Source organism: Aphanomyces astaci, assembly GCF_000520075.1.
Source record: "Aphanomyces astaci strain APO3 unplaced genomic scaffold supercont1.53, whole genome shotgun sequence".
NCBI classification, from domain to species: domain Eukaryota; phylum Oomycota; class Saprolegniomycetes; order Saprolegniales; family Verrucalvaceae; genus Aphanomyces; species Aphanomyces astaci.
Window position 1 is genome coordinate 217,988 of NW_009798316.1, and position 17,272 is coordinate 235,259.

The 17,272-nt window shown below is 47.8% G+C and overlaps 7 protein-coding genes across 7 annotated transcripts; 5 read left to right on the plus strand and 2 right to left on the minus strand.

Moving 5' to 3' along the window:
* Nucleotides 1-60: 60 nt before the first annotated feature.
* Nucleotides 61-756, minus strand: H257_14112 (hypothetical protein). Its single transcript, XM_009841860.1, has 3 exons — nt 568-756; nt 390-512; nt 61-320 (listed from the first exon to the last, which is right to left on the minus strand). Exons 1-3 carry the CDS (start codon nt 728-730, stop codon nt 88-90), a joined length of 519 nt encoding a protein of 172 aa, XP_009840162.1. The 5' UTR covers nt 731-756; the 3' UTR covers nt 61-87.
* A 66-nt stretch (nt 757-822) lies between these two features.
* Nucleotides 823-1,496, plus strand: H257_14113 (hypothetical protein). Its single transcript, XM_009841861.1, has one exon. The coding sequence runs from the start codon at nt 863-865 to the stop codon at nt 1,436-1,438; it is 576 nt and encodes a 191-aa protein (XP_009840163.1). The 5' UTR covers nt 823-862; the 3' UTR covers nt 1,439-1,496.
* Nucleotides 1,497-2,038: 542 nt separating this feature from the next.
* Nucleotides 2,039-3,046, plus strand: H257_14114 (hypothetical protein). The gene has a single exon (XM_009841862.1). It carries the CDS (start codon nt 2,049-2,051, stop codon nt 2,871-2,873), a length of 825 nt encoding a protein of 274 aa, XP_009840164.1. The 5' UTR covers nt 2,039-2,048; the 3' UTR covers nt 2,874-3,046.
* Nucleotides 3,047-3,163: 117 nt separating this feature from the next.
* H257_14115 (hypothetical protein) lies at nt 3,164-7,565 on the plus strand (the record flags this gene model as incomplete). The annotated part of the gene is made up of 15 exons (XM_009841863.1): nt 3,164-3,357; nt 3,464-3,561; nt 3,632-3,718; nt 3,848-3,995; nt 4,044-4,156; nt 4,225-4,327; nt 4,422-4,570; nt 5,298-5,538; nt 5,585-5,740; nt 5,840-5,890; nt 6,037-6,258; nt 6,349-6,432; nt 6,615-6,818; nt 6,888-7,298; nt 7,350-7,565. The coding sequence occupies exons 1-15, from the start codon at nt 3,232-3,234 to the stop codon at nt 7,563-7,565; spliced, it is 2,409 nt and encodes an 802-aa protein (XP_009840165.1). The 5' UTR covers nt 3,164-3,231.
* A 421-nt stretch (nt 7,566-7,986) lies between these two features.
* On the plus strand, nt 7,987-9,315 carry H257_14116 (hypothetical protein). Its single transcript, XM_009841864.1, has 3 exons — nt 7,987-8,327; nt 8,378-8,623; nt 8,680-9,315. The coding sequence occupies exons 1-3, from the start codon at nt 8,072-8,074 to the stop codon at nt 9,039-9,041; spliced, it is 864 nt and encodes a 287-aa protein (XP_009840166.1). The 5' UTR covers nt 7,987-8,071; the 3' UTR covers nt 9,042-9,315.
* Nucleotides 9,316-12,429: 3,114 nt separating this feature from the next.
* H257_14117 (hypothetical protein) lies at nt 12,430-14,230 on the plus strand. The gene has a single exon (XM_009841865.1). The coding sequence runs from the start codon at nt 12,442-12,444 to the stop codon at nt 14,011-14,013; it is 1,572 nt and encodes a 523-aa protein (XP_009840167.1). The 5' UTR covers nt 12,430-12,441; the 3' UTR covers nt 14,014-14,230.
* A 345-nt stretch (nt 14,231-14,575) lies between these two features.
* On the minus strand, nt 14,576-17,078 carry H257_14118 (hypothetical protein). Its single transcript, XM_009841866.1, has 6 exons — nt 16,732-17,078; nt 16,512-16,684; nt 16,326-16,459; nt 15,798-16,186; nt 15,123-15,390; nt 14,576-14,966 (listed from the first exon to the last, which is right to left on the minus strand). Exons 1-6 carry the CDS (start codon nt 17,057-17,059, stop codon nt 14,642-14,644), a joined length of 1,617 nt encoding a protein of 538 aa, XP_009840168.1. The 5' UTR covers nt 17,060-17,078; the 3' UTR covers nt 14,576-14,641.
* Nucleotides 17,079-17,272: the final 194 nt, after the last annotated feature.

Here is a 17,272-nt window from a genome sequence, read left to right on the forward strand (position 1 = left end):
AAAGTTGCGAATTTCCCCCAACTTTTCACCAAAAGTTCGTTGCAAGATGTGGTGGTTGAGAATGAATGTAGCCCGGACCGACGACAATCAAGGACATGGGCTTGCATTAGTAGTAGTACGACACACAAACGACCGCGCGAGGATGTAACAGTCGGGGGGACTGATGTTCCTATAGTAGTTGTAGATGGTCTGTGTGATGCGGAAGCCGTGGGTCGTGTAGAAGCGAATGGCGTCGGTGTTGCTCGTCTGGACATGGAGGTAGATGTGGTCCATGTGCGTTCGCTCGCAATGCGCCAACACGCTGTCGAGGAGAGCGCCGCCTATGTGCAGTCCACGCATGAGTCGTCCCATGAATCGTGGGACATGACGACGATCATGGATGCTCTCACCGAGTTTGAGTTTCCGGTACGGCTCCAACACACCAAGCGTCATGATGTACACGCGATCGAGTCCGTCTGGCGTAGCTTCTACCCGACAGCAAATGGAGCTCACAATCATGCCATTCACGTAGCCTATGTACAGTCGCCACGATGAATGATGGACGATGATGCGACCTTGTCGACATACCAAACTTGGACAGCTCACGCGGGGTGGACACGATGTCCGTGTAGAAGCTATCGGTGTACCGCACAGGGAAGATGACTTGGTTGAGGACACGCAAGACGCCCACATTCTGTGTCGTGATGGGGCCGAACTCGATGGGCAACGCGCCGCCGATTTGGCTTGTCATCGTCGTTGTCGGAACTTTTGCACCACACTCTGACTCCGGAAAAAACGAGGATTTTAACCGGATTTGGGAATTGTTCTGATTGGCTGGTTGAAATTTGACCGATCTTTGCGAGGCGGCAGCGCGGCGCTGTCAATGAAGGTCCAAGATGACCCTTTGACCACCACGAAGCGACATAAGCAGCAGTGGAATGCATCAACCAAACTGACCCACGCGAAGAAGCCCAAGTCACCATCATCATTGCGAAAGGAGGAGCCACCCGTTGAAAGCGACATGCCAACTGTGACTGAAGCCGCGCGATCGCTCGTGGAAAAGGCGGTGGAGTGTGCGGTGCGGCAAGATGCCGTCGATCGCACGGAAACTACAGACATCTTCAACCACCAACAGACAATGCATGCGAGGACTACGGAATGGGCTGTGATGCAAGAAGACTTGTCTCGACAACTGAAACAGGACCAATTGGCAACCGACCAACGGGATAATGACGAGAGGTATGCCATCCTCGACGTCGACCTCCACCTGGAACGTGTCCGCCTTGAAAAGAGTCGACGGAAGGCAGCTATCCAAGCCTTTCAGCGGCACTTGGAGCGGCAGATCCAGCAATTGACAGCCATGGCGGAGGCTGTAAATCAACGCGAAGTAGTCATGGACGCGGCATTCAACCAATATGAGACCTGGGTCCAATCCCACCACACTCGCACCACAACATAGAATCTTGCCCCTTTTTAGCAAATGAATAGCCTTTATCGATGGAACCCCTCGGTGCTAACTCTACTTGATAGTTCACATGCATTGAGTACGTACTACGTAGGACGTGGTTAGGCAGATTTCGTCAATACAGTCACGGATATTGCATCCAAGCGGCAGCTCGCAGGCACTTGACGTGACAATGTATTTTCACATGCAAATGGTACCACGGGCCTTCGAAACCTGTGTAGAGATATAGACTGTATCGAGAGTAGTGGGGGTAGGTATCTATCTGGAAACACTATCGCAGAGCGCAACCATCCCATAGTCAACTGACATTCATTTACTGGTAACTAGTATTCCTTAAGCTTAAGGTGCCCTACCACAGTACTAACTACTCCGCAGCTACATTCTAAGCTTACTAGACTAGTCAGGCGTGACCTTGTCGGCTAGATCGGTCCTATATATGTACTGAGTACTTTGTGTTGCTGGTTCATTTTTGAAGGCTGCTTTATTGCATTCAAATTTTCAAATGCTTTATTGTATTGACTTGGGTTTGTATACTGTGGGCATTGTATTTTATTTGAAAACCACTCGTTTAATTAAGTAAGCCCTCCATTTGCAAACATTCGTGATGGGACGTGCGGAATTGCCCATTTGGCAAGAATTCACCGACAAGTACCGGGCGTCACACCGCCGCACCCCGCTGGTCCGATGCAAGACGTGCGACGACGAGATCTGTGCCTCCACGACGTCCCTATACCAGCACAAGAACAACGTGTGTGGGAAGAAGCTGCCCCGCCGGTCGTCGTCGTCGTCGATGGACCCCAACCTTGTTGGCCACCATTCTCCTTCTTCTCCCGGCGACAAGGAGACCATTGTGGTATCAACACTCGTGTCCACGCCCGTGACGACGCCAGCTGAGGTCGCTGACTTGGTTCCTGCCGCCGCTTTAACGACGGCGACGCAGAGAGAGGAACACGAGATGCAGGTTCCACGAACAGCGGGAGCAGTTCCAGACGTCGCACCGACAGTTCGCAAACGCAAGGAGATTTGGGAAGATTTTGGGGACAAGTACAAAGTTGATGGCCGAAAGACCCTCGTGGTGGACTGCAAGATGTGCGGCAAGGACGTGGCGGCGGCCACGACGTCGCTGTACCAGCACCAAGCGATCTGCGCCAACATCCAGGTGCCCAAGCAGCAAAAGCGTCCCAAGGCATCTTCCCACGACGTCAAGCCGACGCCTCATCCGCCTCCGCCGTCGTACCTTCCCGTCGAAGAACTGACTAAGAAATTCCTCACCATCCAAGACACAATTCTGCAACTTCGCGCACAACTCGACGCCGCGCACGCCGACGATGCGCCGGCGCTCCAGTCGGCGCTGGACCTGTATCAAGCCATGCGGGCGAACGTTCTGGACAAACTGAATGCCGTCGCCCAGAACCACTGCATCGTCTAACTCGTTCGTGAGCAACGGCGATGGGCATTTGAATTGGGATGTCCTACTACTTTACTAGTATACAAGTCGTCTCCACCATCGTCAGTCTACCTTGTGTAACGTTAATGGGGTCACCGTCGTCGTCTAAGCTTCATATATGAAGCGATCGAACGCGGTTGCTCCATTGGTCTAAGCTCCTGTGTACACTATCGTCGTCGCATGTTCCATCGCTCGCTGGTAGTTTTTCGATATTTGCAATTCTCGACCGATTTTGGACGGTTTGACAATCTGTAACTGTCACTTCGCAACCGGACAGACTGTACGTTTGAACTTGGCGGGACGACGCTTGGAGGTTGGGCAGCGCAAGGCCGCAGCAAAGATGGCAGACGAGCAGCAGATGGTGAGCCAAGACGAAGTCGTGGACGACGCCGCCGAGCCTTCCACTCCCCGGGAACCATCGGACAACAACATTCGCATCTTCCTCCGCCTCAAGCCTTCCAAGAAGGTACAGTACATCGCATCATGACGACGATGCTTCCATCGCCTTCGTACATGGAGCATGAATGGAGCATGACATGATGAAAAGAACTCCATGAGATGATGATGGGTAGGTGTCTGGGTTCTTTACGTGGGAGGAAGAGCAAGGAGCCCTCGAGTATAACATCCCCAAGGATGTCGCGGCGGGCCTGATTAATAATTCCCGCACCCAGTACATAACAATATATATATATATTATTGGAAACTCGTAATAACGATAGTATATATATATATATTTGTAGGTACAAGTTCAAGTTTGACTCGTTGATTGGCATGGAAGCCAAGCAAGAGGAAGTGTTTGATCGCGTCGGGCGCCCTTGTGTACAAAAGTACGTGGAGATGTGTTATAATTGTTACATACAGAGGGATTTGAATGTCTGTTGTATTGTTATAACTTGGACTGACGAGTGTGTTATAAATGTTATAATGCATTCTAATCCTTGTTATAATTTGATTAGTGCGCTCGAAGGATTCAACTCGACGATCTTTGCATATGGGCAAACAGGATCTGGCAAAACATTTACCATCACGGGCGGCGCTGAGCGGTACGAAGACCGAGGAATCATCCCTCGTAGCTTGAGCATGATCTTTGGCGAAATGAAAAAGGTATGACAATTCCAAGAATATATATATATATATTAATATATTTATTAGTACCCCGACCGCCAAACGAACGCGTACATTTCGTACTTGGAGATATACAACAACCAAGGCTACGATTTGCTCAACGAAGACCACCAAAACACCAAGGACATTGAAGACCTTCCGTATGATATATATTATATATATTATATATACATTTATGCGTAATTTGATACTGATTGTGGTGGTGTAGAAAAGTATCCATGCTGGAGGACGAAGATGGCAACTGCCACCTCCGGAACCTGTCGATGCATCGCGTCGCGTCCGAAGAAGACGCGCTCAACTTGCTCTTTCTCGTACGTCCCACCTCGTCAAATGATATGTGTCCCGTCACTGAATGATATATATATATCACATTTCCAAAAATGATATATATATCACATTGTGCAGGGCGACACGAACCGCGCCGTAAGCGAGACGTCGATGAACTTGGCATCGTCGCGGTCGCACTGCATTTTCACCGTGTCGTTGGAATCTCGGCGCGGCGGCGGCAGCGAAGTGATCCTCCGGTCCAAATTGCACATGGTCGACTTGGCAGGGTATGTAGTAGTTAGTACCTATACTAGTACTACTATATCTTACTATCAAGTAGTCCATACTATGTAGTCGTCTATGTCATGCCTATATACTATTAGAAGTGTCGTCACCACATACATATATATATATATATAATCCATGTTACCAATCGCTGTGTGTTCAGATCCCACTACATCTACATATATTGTCCTTTTACCCCAAATTTGGATTACTTTTGCGCTGACTCGCCAAATCGATCGATCAATTATTTGTACTAACTTTTGTATATAAAACGTTGTCCAGTGGCATGCTTGTAATCACACTACTGTTCGTTTCGACATGATTTGAGCCAATCAGATGGCAGTAACCATCTGATTGGCTCAATTCTGAATAAATACAACAATACATATATATATATTGTCCTTTTACCCCAAATTTGGACTTTTGTGCTGATTCGCCAAATCCATTGATCGATTCTTTATCCTGACTTTTGTATGTAAAAAATTTGTGCAGTGTCCCACTAATGTAAGTAACATATTCGACGAGTGGATTTGATTGGCTACTTGATTAGTGGGTTTTGATTGGTCGTATATCGATTGTCTGCCAATGTGGTGATTCTGCTCATTCGATTGAGCACCCCACTCGAATCTATCGACTTGACAATATATATATATACCAACACCACACAATCAACAATACCTGACCATATATATATATATATATTGTATTGTACTGTACGTTCTAACGTAGCTCGGAGCGAGCCCACAAGACTGGCGCCAAGGGCAAAGTCCTTCGGGAAGCCACGTACATCAACACGTCTCTGCACTACTTGGAGATGGTGATCGTGGCTTTACATGAGAAGAACACCAAGGGCCGGTCGCACATTCCTTACCGCAACTCGATGATGACATCTGTTCTTCGCGACAGTCTCGGCGGCAACTGCAAAACTGTCATGGTTGCTACGGCCAGTGCCGAGAAAGAGCAGACAGATGTACAAATATATATATATATATTATATAATAGGGTGGTGGTATTAGGAATCGCTGTCCACGTGTCGATTTGCCCAGCGCGTGGCTCGAGTCCGCAACGACGCGCACTTGAACGAGGAAGTGGACCCGGTGATTCTCATCCGGCAGTTGAAAGCGCAGATTGTGGCGCTACAGGAAGAGCTCACGGTGCTCAAAGGCGACGTGGTAAATATTAATCATATATTATCAATCATATAAATAATATTATAATATTTTTCCCATTTGAAGTATCCGAGGGAGGTTTGATTCTTGTGTGTGCTGTAGAAAGAAGGCGACGACCTCAAAGAGTACGAAAAGGACAAGTTGCGCCAAAAGGTAAGATATATTTATACTAGTATAGAGTACAATATCAGAGAAATGTACTATTACACTCATCTATCCATAACTAATTTCAGAGAAATGTAGTTATGGATAGATGAGTGTAATTATATTAATATTATGGTAATATATATATTATTTAGGTGGTAGAATACGCCAACAATCCCGACGCGGATGCGCATTTGAACATGGGCGAGATCTCGTACACCAAGATGCGGCTATGCTTTGGGTTTTTAAAAGCCATGATCACGGGGGATTCGGCCACTGTTAATACTACTAGTAGTACTACTACTAGTAGCAACCAGTCGGGACATTCAACCAACCAAGACGGCGGGGGAAGTTTGTACAGCTCGTCCGACCCAGAGGTAGCTATGTATATATTATATATATATATATTATATATATATCACTATTATGGATTCGTTATGTACATTCATGACTCTTCCTACTACTAGTTGCATGGCCGGTTGATGGAATTGGAACATACGATTCAACAGCGCGACAACGAAATCGCCATCTTGGTCAATATGCTAAAGCAGGCAAGAATCATAATATATATATACATTTATACATATATATACATATATATATATATATATTTACTGAGGCCGATGTTTACATAACGTTACTACTCCAAAGCAATTGGTTTACACTAGAAGCTAGTTGGCACTAGTATGCTAATGGGTAGTACAAAATACTCATACACAGGGCCTACAACTAGGGACAAGGCGGCAACAACAACAACATCAGCATGTTGCCATCTACGTCTTCCAAGTCGCTGGATGGCGGCAGGTCCGCGCAGTCGTCTGTAGCAAAGCCACCAGTGGTGTTGGTCGCAGGATTCAATGTCCAAATTGATACAGCATCTTTGAACGACCCAGCTAAAGCGTTTGACGTATTTCGTGACCAGTATCCCAAGAACGATGTATTATATATATATATATATATATATATAAAAGGGCGGCAGTTGGTTGAATATCGATTGCATAATCAGGCGATTCGTGAAAACAAGGCGTTGCTCAAGAAGAAGTACGACACGGCCAAGGCGTTGGCGGCGACCGTGAACGAAGCGCGCAACTCTATCAAGGAGCTTACGGCCAAGATGGAAAAGCTACGCACGGACAAGGCCGTGGCCAGCGTCATCACGACCAACCTGTCGACGACGACCGAGTCGGGTCTTGTGTCGGACGACGAGATGGCGATTGTGGCGGCAATCGACGCCCACAAACGAGCGTACAAAGTCGGGTTTAACCAACTGAATGACCTGAAGAAGGAGATTCAGCACGTGCAAAAGATGCTCGAGATGGGGCGTCTGAAGCTGCAAAAGGACTTTGACGGGTGGTATCAAGCACAAGGCCGCGGCCATTTGGTCACGGAAACCCTCGTGAACAAGCAAGATGTGGCGGTGAGTGAAGAATGTATGTCTTTATAATTCTATATAGTGCTATTTGTGTAGAAACCACCACCGCCGGTTAAGGCAGCGTGGCCGGATATCGCCCCTGGTGGAGCTAATAGTACTAGTACTACTAGTACTACTAGTACAGCTAAGGCCACCACGCCGAGACAAAAGGATGAGATTCCCAAGACGGGCGACGCGGCTGTGGACAAAGATGTGACAGGGTTCTACGAAGCGCTGGACATCCTCAAGCGCCGCAATAGCCGCAAACTGTGATGATGTATACTTGGTAATGTTGTTGTACATGCGATGTGGTGCGAATTCGTTGTTAGTACTACTAGTACGTACTAGTAGTAATTAGTATGGCCGAAACCTCAATATTAACTATTAATACTATCAATATTACAGTATAATAGTGCCATTTTGCTGTTGATTGCGTAACAAATATGATGACGAGTTCAACATCCATGGAATTCGTTCGTCCGGATAATGATGTGAAGGCGGCGTGACGATCTTGAACGTTAGGCATAAAATAACGAGATTGGCTGCTTTGTTATTTTAATTCGATCCCATTTTGATGAAAAAAATACGAAAAGATACTATGTACTAGTATTGCACTAATATTAATATTACTTCGATGTATTATAAATAGAAAAAGAACCAACCAGCCGCCTTCTTCGAAGTCACTTTTGCAAATGCAACGGATCCTTCGACCAGCTTCGAATTGTCGTCGCCTTTTCAACGTCATTCGGCAATTGCCCCACTCCCACCACCGCCGCCCCATGAGCTTGTCTTCGTCCACACCATCTACGTCTACTTCGTCGTCCGAGTGGACGCCTCCCCGCAAGATTGAAGAACTGTATGCCGCCGCCGCCGGCAACAAGTTTGCGTCCATCAACTCTCCCGAAGCCGGCGCCCGTGTGCAGGAAGCGCTACCCGTGGGCTCGGCTTCGCTGCAACTTTACTCCTTGGGCACCCCCAACGGCATCAAGGTGTCGATTCTGCTGGAAGAGCTGGGCGTCGACTACGATGCGCACTGTACGTTCACGACGAGCTACTCCATACCCTTCCTGACCTTGTCGTTGTAGTCATCAACATTGGCGCCGGCGATCAATTCAAGAGTGGGTTTGTGGACGTGAACCCCAACTCCAAGATCCCAGCGCTGCTCGATCAAGACGGACCGGATAGCGCCCCCATCCACGTGTGGGAAAGCGCGTCCATTGCATTGTACTTGGCGGAGAAGCACCGCCGCTTCCTTCCCACGTCGCCGCGGCTCAAGGTCGAAGTCATGAACTGGTTGTTTTGGCAAATGGCTGGCCAGGGCCCCATGACAGGTACCTAACCTACCGACCTATCTCTCTGGAATGAGTACTTTTGACCCTGAGTGCAGGCAACTTTGGGCACTTTTTCGTGTACGCGCCGGCGGACAAGGGCGCCGCACGGGACTACGGCGTGGCCCGCTACGGCATGGAGACACAGCGGCTGTGCAGCGTCCTGGATAAGCACCTGGCCGGCAAGACGTTCCTGGTCGGGGAAGAGTACTCCCTCGCGGACATCATCGTGTTCCCATGGGCCCATCACCTGGACACGGGGTACATCCACACGCCGTCCAACGTTTCCGCCAAGGAGTTTTTGAGCTTTGACAAGTACACCAACATCCACGCGTGGCTGGCGCGCATCCGAAGCCGCCCGGCGGTGCAGCGCGGGCTCACGGTGTGTACGCAAGGGGTTGGCAAGCCCTGGCTTCAATAGTTTAGTGGCATTTTGGAAAAGAAATTGTAGTAGTAGTAGTAGTAGATGCATTCTCTACTATTAGTTCTCGACGCTGGATGGTTGAAGAGGACTAACGAGAGTACGCTTGTGTTCACTGGCAGTTTGGGTTTCAAGTGGTTTGTCGACCCCGTACTATCAATAATATAGACTACGAAGTTAGTACTATTATCGTAGATACTAACTAGTGTATACTATTAGTAGTACAGTAGTACTAGAATTCCACAATTAATACAGTGGTATTAATTATGTTGTGATCAAATAAAGTCGGACAGGACATCCGACGTTATCTTGATTGGCTTAAATTTGCCAAATTGACTGTAATGAATGTTTCACACCACAACAATATTATTCCGTCTAATCCAATGTTTTAATAGTGTTACGTAGTAAGCGTTCCGTCGGTCTGGATGCCACGAAAAATGGCATAAAATGGCCTTTTTACCAAGAAAAGTTGGCAAAATCGAAATATTCCATTTTTCGAGATTTTGTGCGTCTGGATGCCACCAAAGTTCAAAAATTTATGCCACCATTTTCTTGAGAATCGGGTGTTTTATGGCATAAACAATATGGACCGATTTGGTCCAACTTGTTTATGGAGGTTTGTGTTCATGTTGCAGTCTGCACTCGGAAATCGAATAAAAAAATTCCAAAATACAGCTGGTATCCAGACAACTTTGGAGATACTGCTTTTCTCCTTTTCTTCATGGGATATGAGACTTGTGGAAAATTTTGCAAACTTGCCAAAACAAATCATGGCATAATTTTATGGGGTGCACTTTTAGTTTTGCCCCCGGTGTTCCTAGCACCCCCTTCCTCAAGTGCTACTCGGATGATATCTCATCAAGGATCTGATCCATGTGACGGAGACAGCTATGAGTACAGTGTAAGAATCCCCCGTTCGATTCCGAGAAGCGATTTACCTTATCCACAAAATCTTGTAACTAAAGTGTAGTGATGAGTCTTTCAAAGGCCTTGTAGATCCGCACAGTACTGTACTACAATGAGTGCAGGGGGCACTCTTCTCGACGACCGTTCCGTATCGTCGTAAAGCAGTCGGCTTATGCCGTCTCTACAGGACAAACCCCGAAAAACGTTAAATAAATCTGGATACCGTTCAACCAAGACTGAAAACCGTTCAAACTAATAAACTCTAGTTATATTTTTTGTACTCTGACCACCTCAACCCCGGGGATTTAGCATTATACTTCGAAGTATGTGCTTGTGGGTAGGACGAAGTCCCGGGGTTACAGGGTTATGCAACATCTTATGCTTTTGCCTTACTCTATGAGTAACCCACCAGGTGTGACGACGACTCTCCCCACTTTAACGGCGGGTGATACATGCCCAAGTCCCCACTCTAATTGGTACTGTGAAAAAGTATTTTTTACTGTTACTGGCCGAACTTAGCCGGATAAAATATCCACCGCGTTCAGACTCCGTCAATTTAATAATAAACTCTAGTTAGATGAGACATATTTTTTGTACTCTGACCACCTCATCCCGCGGATTTAGCATTTTACTACCTCCTGCCGGAAATAAACCAGCCATTTCATTCTTGGAGGTTTTTTCAAAATTTACCGGAATAAATTATGTTATAGAGACCGAAAACATGTATCCGGATATCTGTCACGATTTGATACTGATTATATTATACAACTGCAGTAATTTATATTCTGTACAAAACATAGTTTAAAAATGTTGCTGACTATTGGTTGATGCAGGTAGAATGCATGTAAGCCACCAACACTCATAGCGTAGAACCCACTTATCCATTAGGGTATTCATGTTTAAGGTATTATATTCCACAGGGATACTGGCCATACTAAGACGTATACAACAAGCATACTTAGGGCAAAATCAGATAACACCATCAAACAAAACACCAATTTTACCAATTTTCACCAAATGGCTGGTTTATTTCCGACTGGAGGTAGTACTTCGAAGTATGGTGCATTTCAACTAAAGATTACAAAAAAATGCCTTGTCTTTCGACAGCTATTCCAACGTTGTATTGATATTTTTTAGGAAAATAAGCCGTAATAACGATAGAACTGGCCAAGACCAACAGAAGTTACGGTTCAAAATTTCGATTGGTGAAAAATTGATCGAGTAATAGAATTTAAACTAACCACCTTTTTTGTATGGAAATATATGGAGCCAGGCACATGTTGGCCGAAAAGGAGCATCAAGTATATCTTGGTCTTTGTATACAGCACTTATCCGTATGAACTTTTCCACTTTATCCGGATTATTATGGATGTTTAACCTATTTACCAGATAAAAAACGTAAGTAAAAATAATTTAACGTCAACATTACGTGGGTTTAACTGAAATAACCGAGGCGTTTAATAGTAAAACGTCTCCTCCTGAGGATGGCCGATCTGTAGTCTTTAGATGAAATGCACCATGTGTGCTTGCGGGGGTAGGACTAAGTCCCGGGTTTACAGGGTTACGGGAAGAAAATACTGTATGCTTGTACGGTTGCCAGTCTTGGCTGAACGGTATCCAGCTTTATTGAACGTTTTCCCATAGTTTCCGGTTCTACAGTGTACGTACGGTGATCAATTGCCTTTGTTTCTGAACGCTTACGATTTCAAGTACTTTCATTCGATACTAAACCTTACGATCAATACAGCCTGTAGTAGGGTTCTACAGTAACGTTAGTACTTCGAAGTACTAGTAGAATGGAATGTCAATTTGGCTGTTTTCTGATTTATTCTGCATTCCTGGTAATGCGAGGGAGACGCACACATCACTTTGCGCATTATTCTCGTGCGCATTTTAACCTCCGCAACACATGAGCCCGCCGCAATTGTGGTGACCGGACTTGTCCAGGCATCAGGCGCATACATTGTGGGCGGATGGATGCACTGTCGTCGCTCACTACTGTAAGTCTAGGTGAATGTTCTGTCTGATACACATGTGTCTCCCGATTTATTCCTGTGATTCCCTAATCCTTGTGTGCACGAACATTTGATTCTACATGCAACCAATCCCACCTTCGACACTGATACAGTAGACTCCGGCTTCGTATGTCATCACCGTATCTGCTCCACCTGTCCCGAACCCAAATCAGGCATCATGGGTCGCTTGCCCCCCAGCCCTGATCCCAGTGGGTGATGTTGTTATCATCGGCGAACCTTTTGCTCACACATTGAACTCGACATATTCAAGGCCTACGCAATGCAAGTACTGAGAAGGGGCTGTAGGTCAGGCTTTGTACATGGAGCGAATTATCCCAGCCCGAAATCAGATGATCACATGTGAGAAATGTCATCCGAATTCACAATAACAGACTGTCTAACAATTCATACTATCTATTTTTGTTTCCTTATCGGGTCAAGACAACCTTCTCACCTTTCAATTTGCCAGCAACTGCATCATGGTCAAGCCTACTATCATCGCTGCATTTGCCGCTCTCGCCACAGCCAAAATCGCCCCCAGTGTTCACCGCCACTTGGAATCCAATGAGGACGTCGACGTTGTAATTGAATTCAAAGGAGGCAACCAGCGCGCCCTGGAAGTCGCCCGTCTTGAGCGGGCTAGCTTTAACGATCGGGGCTCCAGCATCGCCCATGTTCGGTCGCTCTTGGAGAGCAACATGGAGACGTCCCAGCGCGCGGCGGTGGATTTGCTGTCGTCGCAGCGCAAAGCCTTGACGACCCGCGTCGAGAGCTTCTACATCAACGGCAACATGCATGTGTACGGTGCCAACCGCGACGTGCTGGACGAACTCGCCAAGTTGGACAACGTGGCTCGCATTCGACAACCTGTCACAGCGCAACTCAGTACCGTCACCTTCGATGACGACGACGGCTCTGATGTGGGGATTCCTCAAGGATGGGCTGACAACAGCACAACGTCTGGACGAGCTGCAAACGAAAGGGGCGTCGACCTCATCGGCGCCCCTGCGGTGTGGGCTAATGGCAACCGTGGCGAAGGTGTAGTGATTGGGATAATCGACACTGGCGCCATTCACACCCACGACGACTTGAAGGGAAACTGGCGATCCACCTACGGCTGGTTCGACCCCATCGACAAGTCCCCAACCCCCATCGACATTCACGGCCATGGCACCCACGTCACGGGTTCTGCTGTTGGCCAAAACGGCATCGGCGTAGCTCCAGGTGCAACGTGGATTGCTTGTCTCGGGTGCCCCACCCTCGATTGCTCTGAAGCGGCGCTCATTGCATGTGCGCAATGGATGCTGTGCCCGACGGATGTGACCGGCAAAAACCCCAAGTGCGAGTTGGCGCCTGATGTAATCAACAACAGCTGGGGAAACGTAGGGAATTCCAACACTTTCCAAGCCGTCGTGGACGCGTGGCGCGCTGCGGACATCATTCCCGTGTTTTGCAACGGCAACGATGGTCCTAAATGCTCAAGCACGTGGCATCCAGCTGATTACAAGAATGTCATTGCGGTGGGTAACCTGGGCACCGATGATAAATTGTTTACAGAAAGCAGTCGCGGGCCAACCGCAGACGGTCGAATCAAGCCCGATGTGTCGGCTCCCGGGACTGAAATTCGTTCGGCATGGAACACTGGCAATTCGGCCTACCAAACCATGACGGGCACGTCTATGGCGTCTCCTCTTGTCGCTGGTGCCATCGCCCTCTACTTGAATGCGAACAAGGGCGCCAAGTACGATGAAGTGTACAATGCCTTCACGACCACTGCAGACACCAAGATGTTGCCTCCAAACAACCAGAACTGTGGGGGGGTGTCGGATTCCAAGTACCCCAACAACAACTATGGGTTTGGACGCATTAACGTCGCTAGCGCAATTGGAGGAGGAGTCGACCCCCCTTCCAACACAACTTCTGCCCCATCGCCGTCGAAGCCCCGCACGTCAGGTCCATCGACCTCGGACCCCGCCACCCCGTTCGTCGTGGAAGCCCAGCACATCAAATCCTTCGACCACCGCCACCAGTACCCGCCGTCCAATCCCTAGTTTTCCTGTGACGCCTTCCCCATCGTCCACATGCAATGGTTGCGCTGGTTGCTATTCTCCTCTGATCAAGTTATGATTCGTTCACGGATTTCCAAGGGACCGACCGGGTGTGGCAAACAGTAAACCTGCTTGAGACGTGAATTGCTACTATCACCGATCTAAATAGAGTCAACCAGTGCATAATGGACGATTGCGTTTAATTAAAAGTGCGTACAACCCATCTTGTCTCGCCTACAGCTGCAACATCATGCAGAGGTAGACTAAGTGTCTCTACTTTTCATGCATCGTGGTCATGATGAAACCCCGCGACTGGGCTAACGTTAGTATAAATTTGAAAGTCTGCACAGGAACTCAAGTTGTCGTCAAACGTGCCTTCGTACATCCAGATTTACCAATTATCAACATGCAATGTATGTCGTACAACAATTGAGCTGACACTGTGAATCCAGCTCGCTTCATATATGCTAAACCTCTATAAAGTGGTGTGCCAATTGTTGAACGCATTATTTTAACCTTCGTATACATATTCAGAGGTTTGTTCTGTGATTGGCGGTTTTCCAATTTAGGGATCAGCGATTGGCTTAGTTTTATACTATTTCGAAGTATTACGTCATTAATTGGCTGTTTATTATTTCGTCGAACGAAAGAGCTTGAGCAACGGGTGGTCAAAGTTGGCGTGGCCGGTGGTCAGTTCGCATCGTTCGCACAGGTTTACCAACGGACACGTGGTGCATCGGTACAAGATGCCCACGATGGGCGACACGTGGCAGCCAGCGCACACGACGGTCGAGTGACTCAGTTCAGACCGATTCTGGGTCACGTAACTGGACGCTCCATACTGCGCGTGACTGAGGCGCAAGAATGGGTGCGTTGGGGGGTGCCCCACCACATCCACGCAAGTCTCACACCGGTCAAAGTCAGGACACACGAGGCATTTGTACCGAATTGGGCCTCTACGCAACAACAACAGTATCGCACGATTAGGTATTTGAATATATTCGGTACTACTCATCGTCAATTAGGTACTAGGTACTAGGTACTAGGTACACAGTACTGTACGATCCCATCATTAGGTACTAGGTACTAGGTACTCAGTAGGAGGTACGTACTGAATACTCAGTCGGCACGTATCGCAGAAGACGCCCGTGTGGAGGTTGTGTGTGTCCACCTCTTCTGTCGTCGTGACTAGCGAGCCTGTCCACGTGGCATAGGTCTGAATGCTGGTCATCTGATTGGCCAGCGCTTGGATGACGGGCTGCGTCACCACGCCATTGCTCGTAGCTTGGTAAAACTGCCACGTCACGCGGATGGGGTACGCTGGGTCGCGTCTCATACTCGAATGCTGGCTCAGCTTGGCAAATGCGCCGTGAGTTTGGCCTATACACAAAAGATCTCGGTGAATATATATATATATATATATATATTGTGGATTTGATTCGAATTATGCTATTTTGGCTAATCCAATTTTGAGTGAATTTGATTGGCTGGACAAGTATATTCAACCAATCAGAACTCGAGCGTGATTCAAAATTGATCACGCTAATTTTGGACGTTTCTAGCGAATACACACTATATAACATGCTTTGTAAGACCAACAACTCATCGGCACAAGGATTTAACCAATCAGATTGCAGGAAATCAGCATCAACGTCAAATATTCGTGTGGTACTGAAATTAGTGTCGATCTGTGTTACTCAAAAATCACGACAAAGAATCGATCAATCGATTTGGCAAATCAGCACAAAAAGTCAATCAAAATTGAGGTAAAATGGACAATATCGTACCGAGACTCAACATGGCTGGCTCGACGTTGGCACTTGGCTCGCTGCGGGTGCTCATAAAGCTACTAGTACTGCTGACGGTACTGCCAAAAGCAAACGATGGCTTGGCGGATGTGTCTGGTGGATAGCCAAAGGGTATACTAGTAGTAGTACTAGTAGTAGACGCCCCAAATGGCATGCCTGTCGACACGGACGGGCGACCGATCAACGGGATCTGGACCACCATGATGTAATTCCGCGCTTCTTCGCCTTGGTCCATGGGGGCGCCCGTGTTGGCGACGCCGCGGCGGGTTCTGTCGGTACTTAATCGAGTGGCCAGGAACGTTCGCTTGATGCCGTGGTCGTTAAAGTACAAAATATCCCCTCGTTGATTGCCCTGCACGACTTGGGCACTATGCGAAAACAAAAACACGTTTCAAACATGGGTAAAATTGGCCAAAAATTGTAAAAATATACTCAAATAGACGAAACAAGTGGGGATATTGGTAAAAACGAACAAAAAATCTCGAAATAACTACAGTATGAGAGTACCTGGTGCCAGCATCAGTAGAGATAAGAACGAGCACTGCTGGATTTGTGGCTGTGGACTGGTAGTTGAACAATCCGACGTGAAAGTCGACATCGCCCGACGCGGAAAGCGGCAGAAAGCACGCCTGTGTGCTTACCTATATATGCACCAATTGGTAAGCAACTTGCGGCGAAATGCGTCGGACGTACCACGACTTGGTTGTCCTTGGACGGTTCAAATAGACTGTGTTCGAGCTCCGTGTACTTGGCGATGTTGGTCAAGTAGTCGGCCAGAGACACGGTGGAGAGTGCGACGCCGTCGTGGCGGGATTCGTTGCCCACCTTCACTTGAATCTGCGATGATGGGATCCTCATGATTGGATCTGCGTTCCGTCGTCAGTCGCGCTGGGGAGATGCAAAATGGACGTACCTGCAAAGTTTGGCGATCGAAGCACCGACATCCACGAGTTGTCCGACACTAACGTCATGTCCGAGATGCACGGACCGTAACAGCTGTTCTTCGAACGCGCGCAGTCCTCCCACGAAACGTTGACGATATCCAAGCCACAGGCTTTCGCCCATGCCTTTGCTTGCCCGTTGAACGCTAGCGTGGCGACGCTTCGGGCGGCAGAAGTATTGGCGGAAGGTGGTGCGCCAAACACAAACCCGGGACTGTTGGTGGCGGTTGGCAGCGGAGGTCCAAAGGGGCCCGACTTCGGCGGCTTGGCTCCGTACTGATTCGGAGGGTAGAACGACATGTTTTGGATTGTGTGTCTGCCACCAAAATGTGAATTTCACATCGACCGTCACTCTGTGTTGCTGCACGTAGGGAGAATCAGCCAATCAAAAGCAGAGATGGCCACTGTCAAGCGATGTGATTGGTCGGTTCGTCCAGAACCAACATTCTGCAGATGAAACTTGAAATAGTGTAATTTGTACAAACGACCGTGCAACAAGGTTACACACTATTT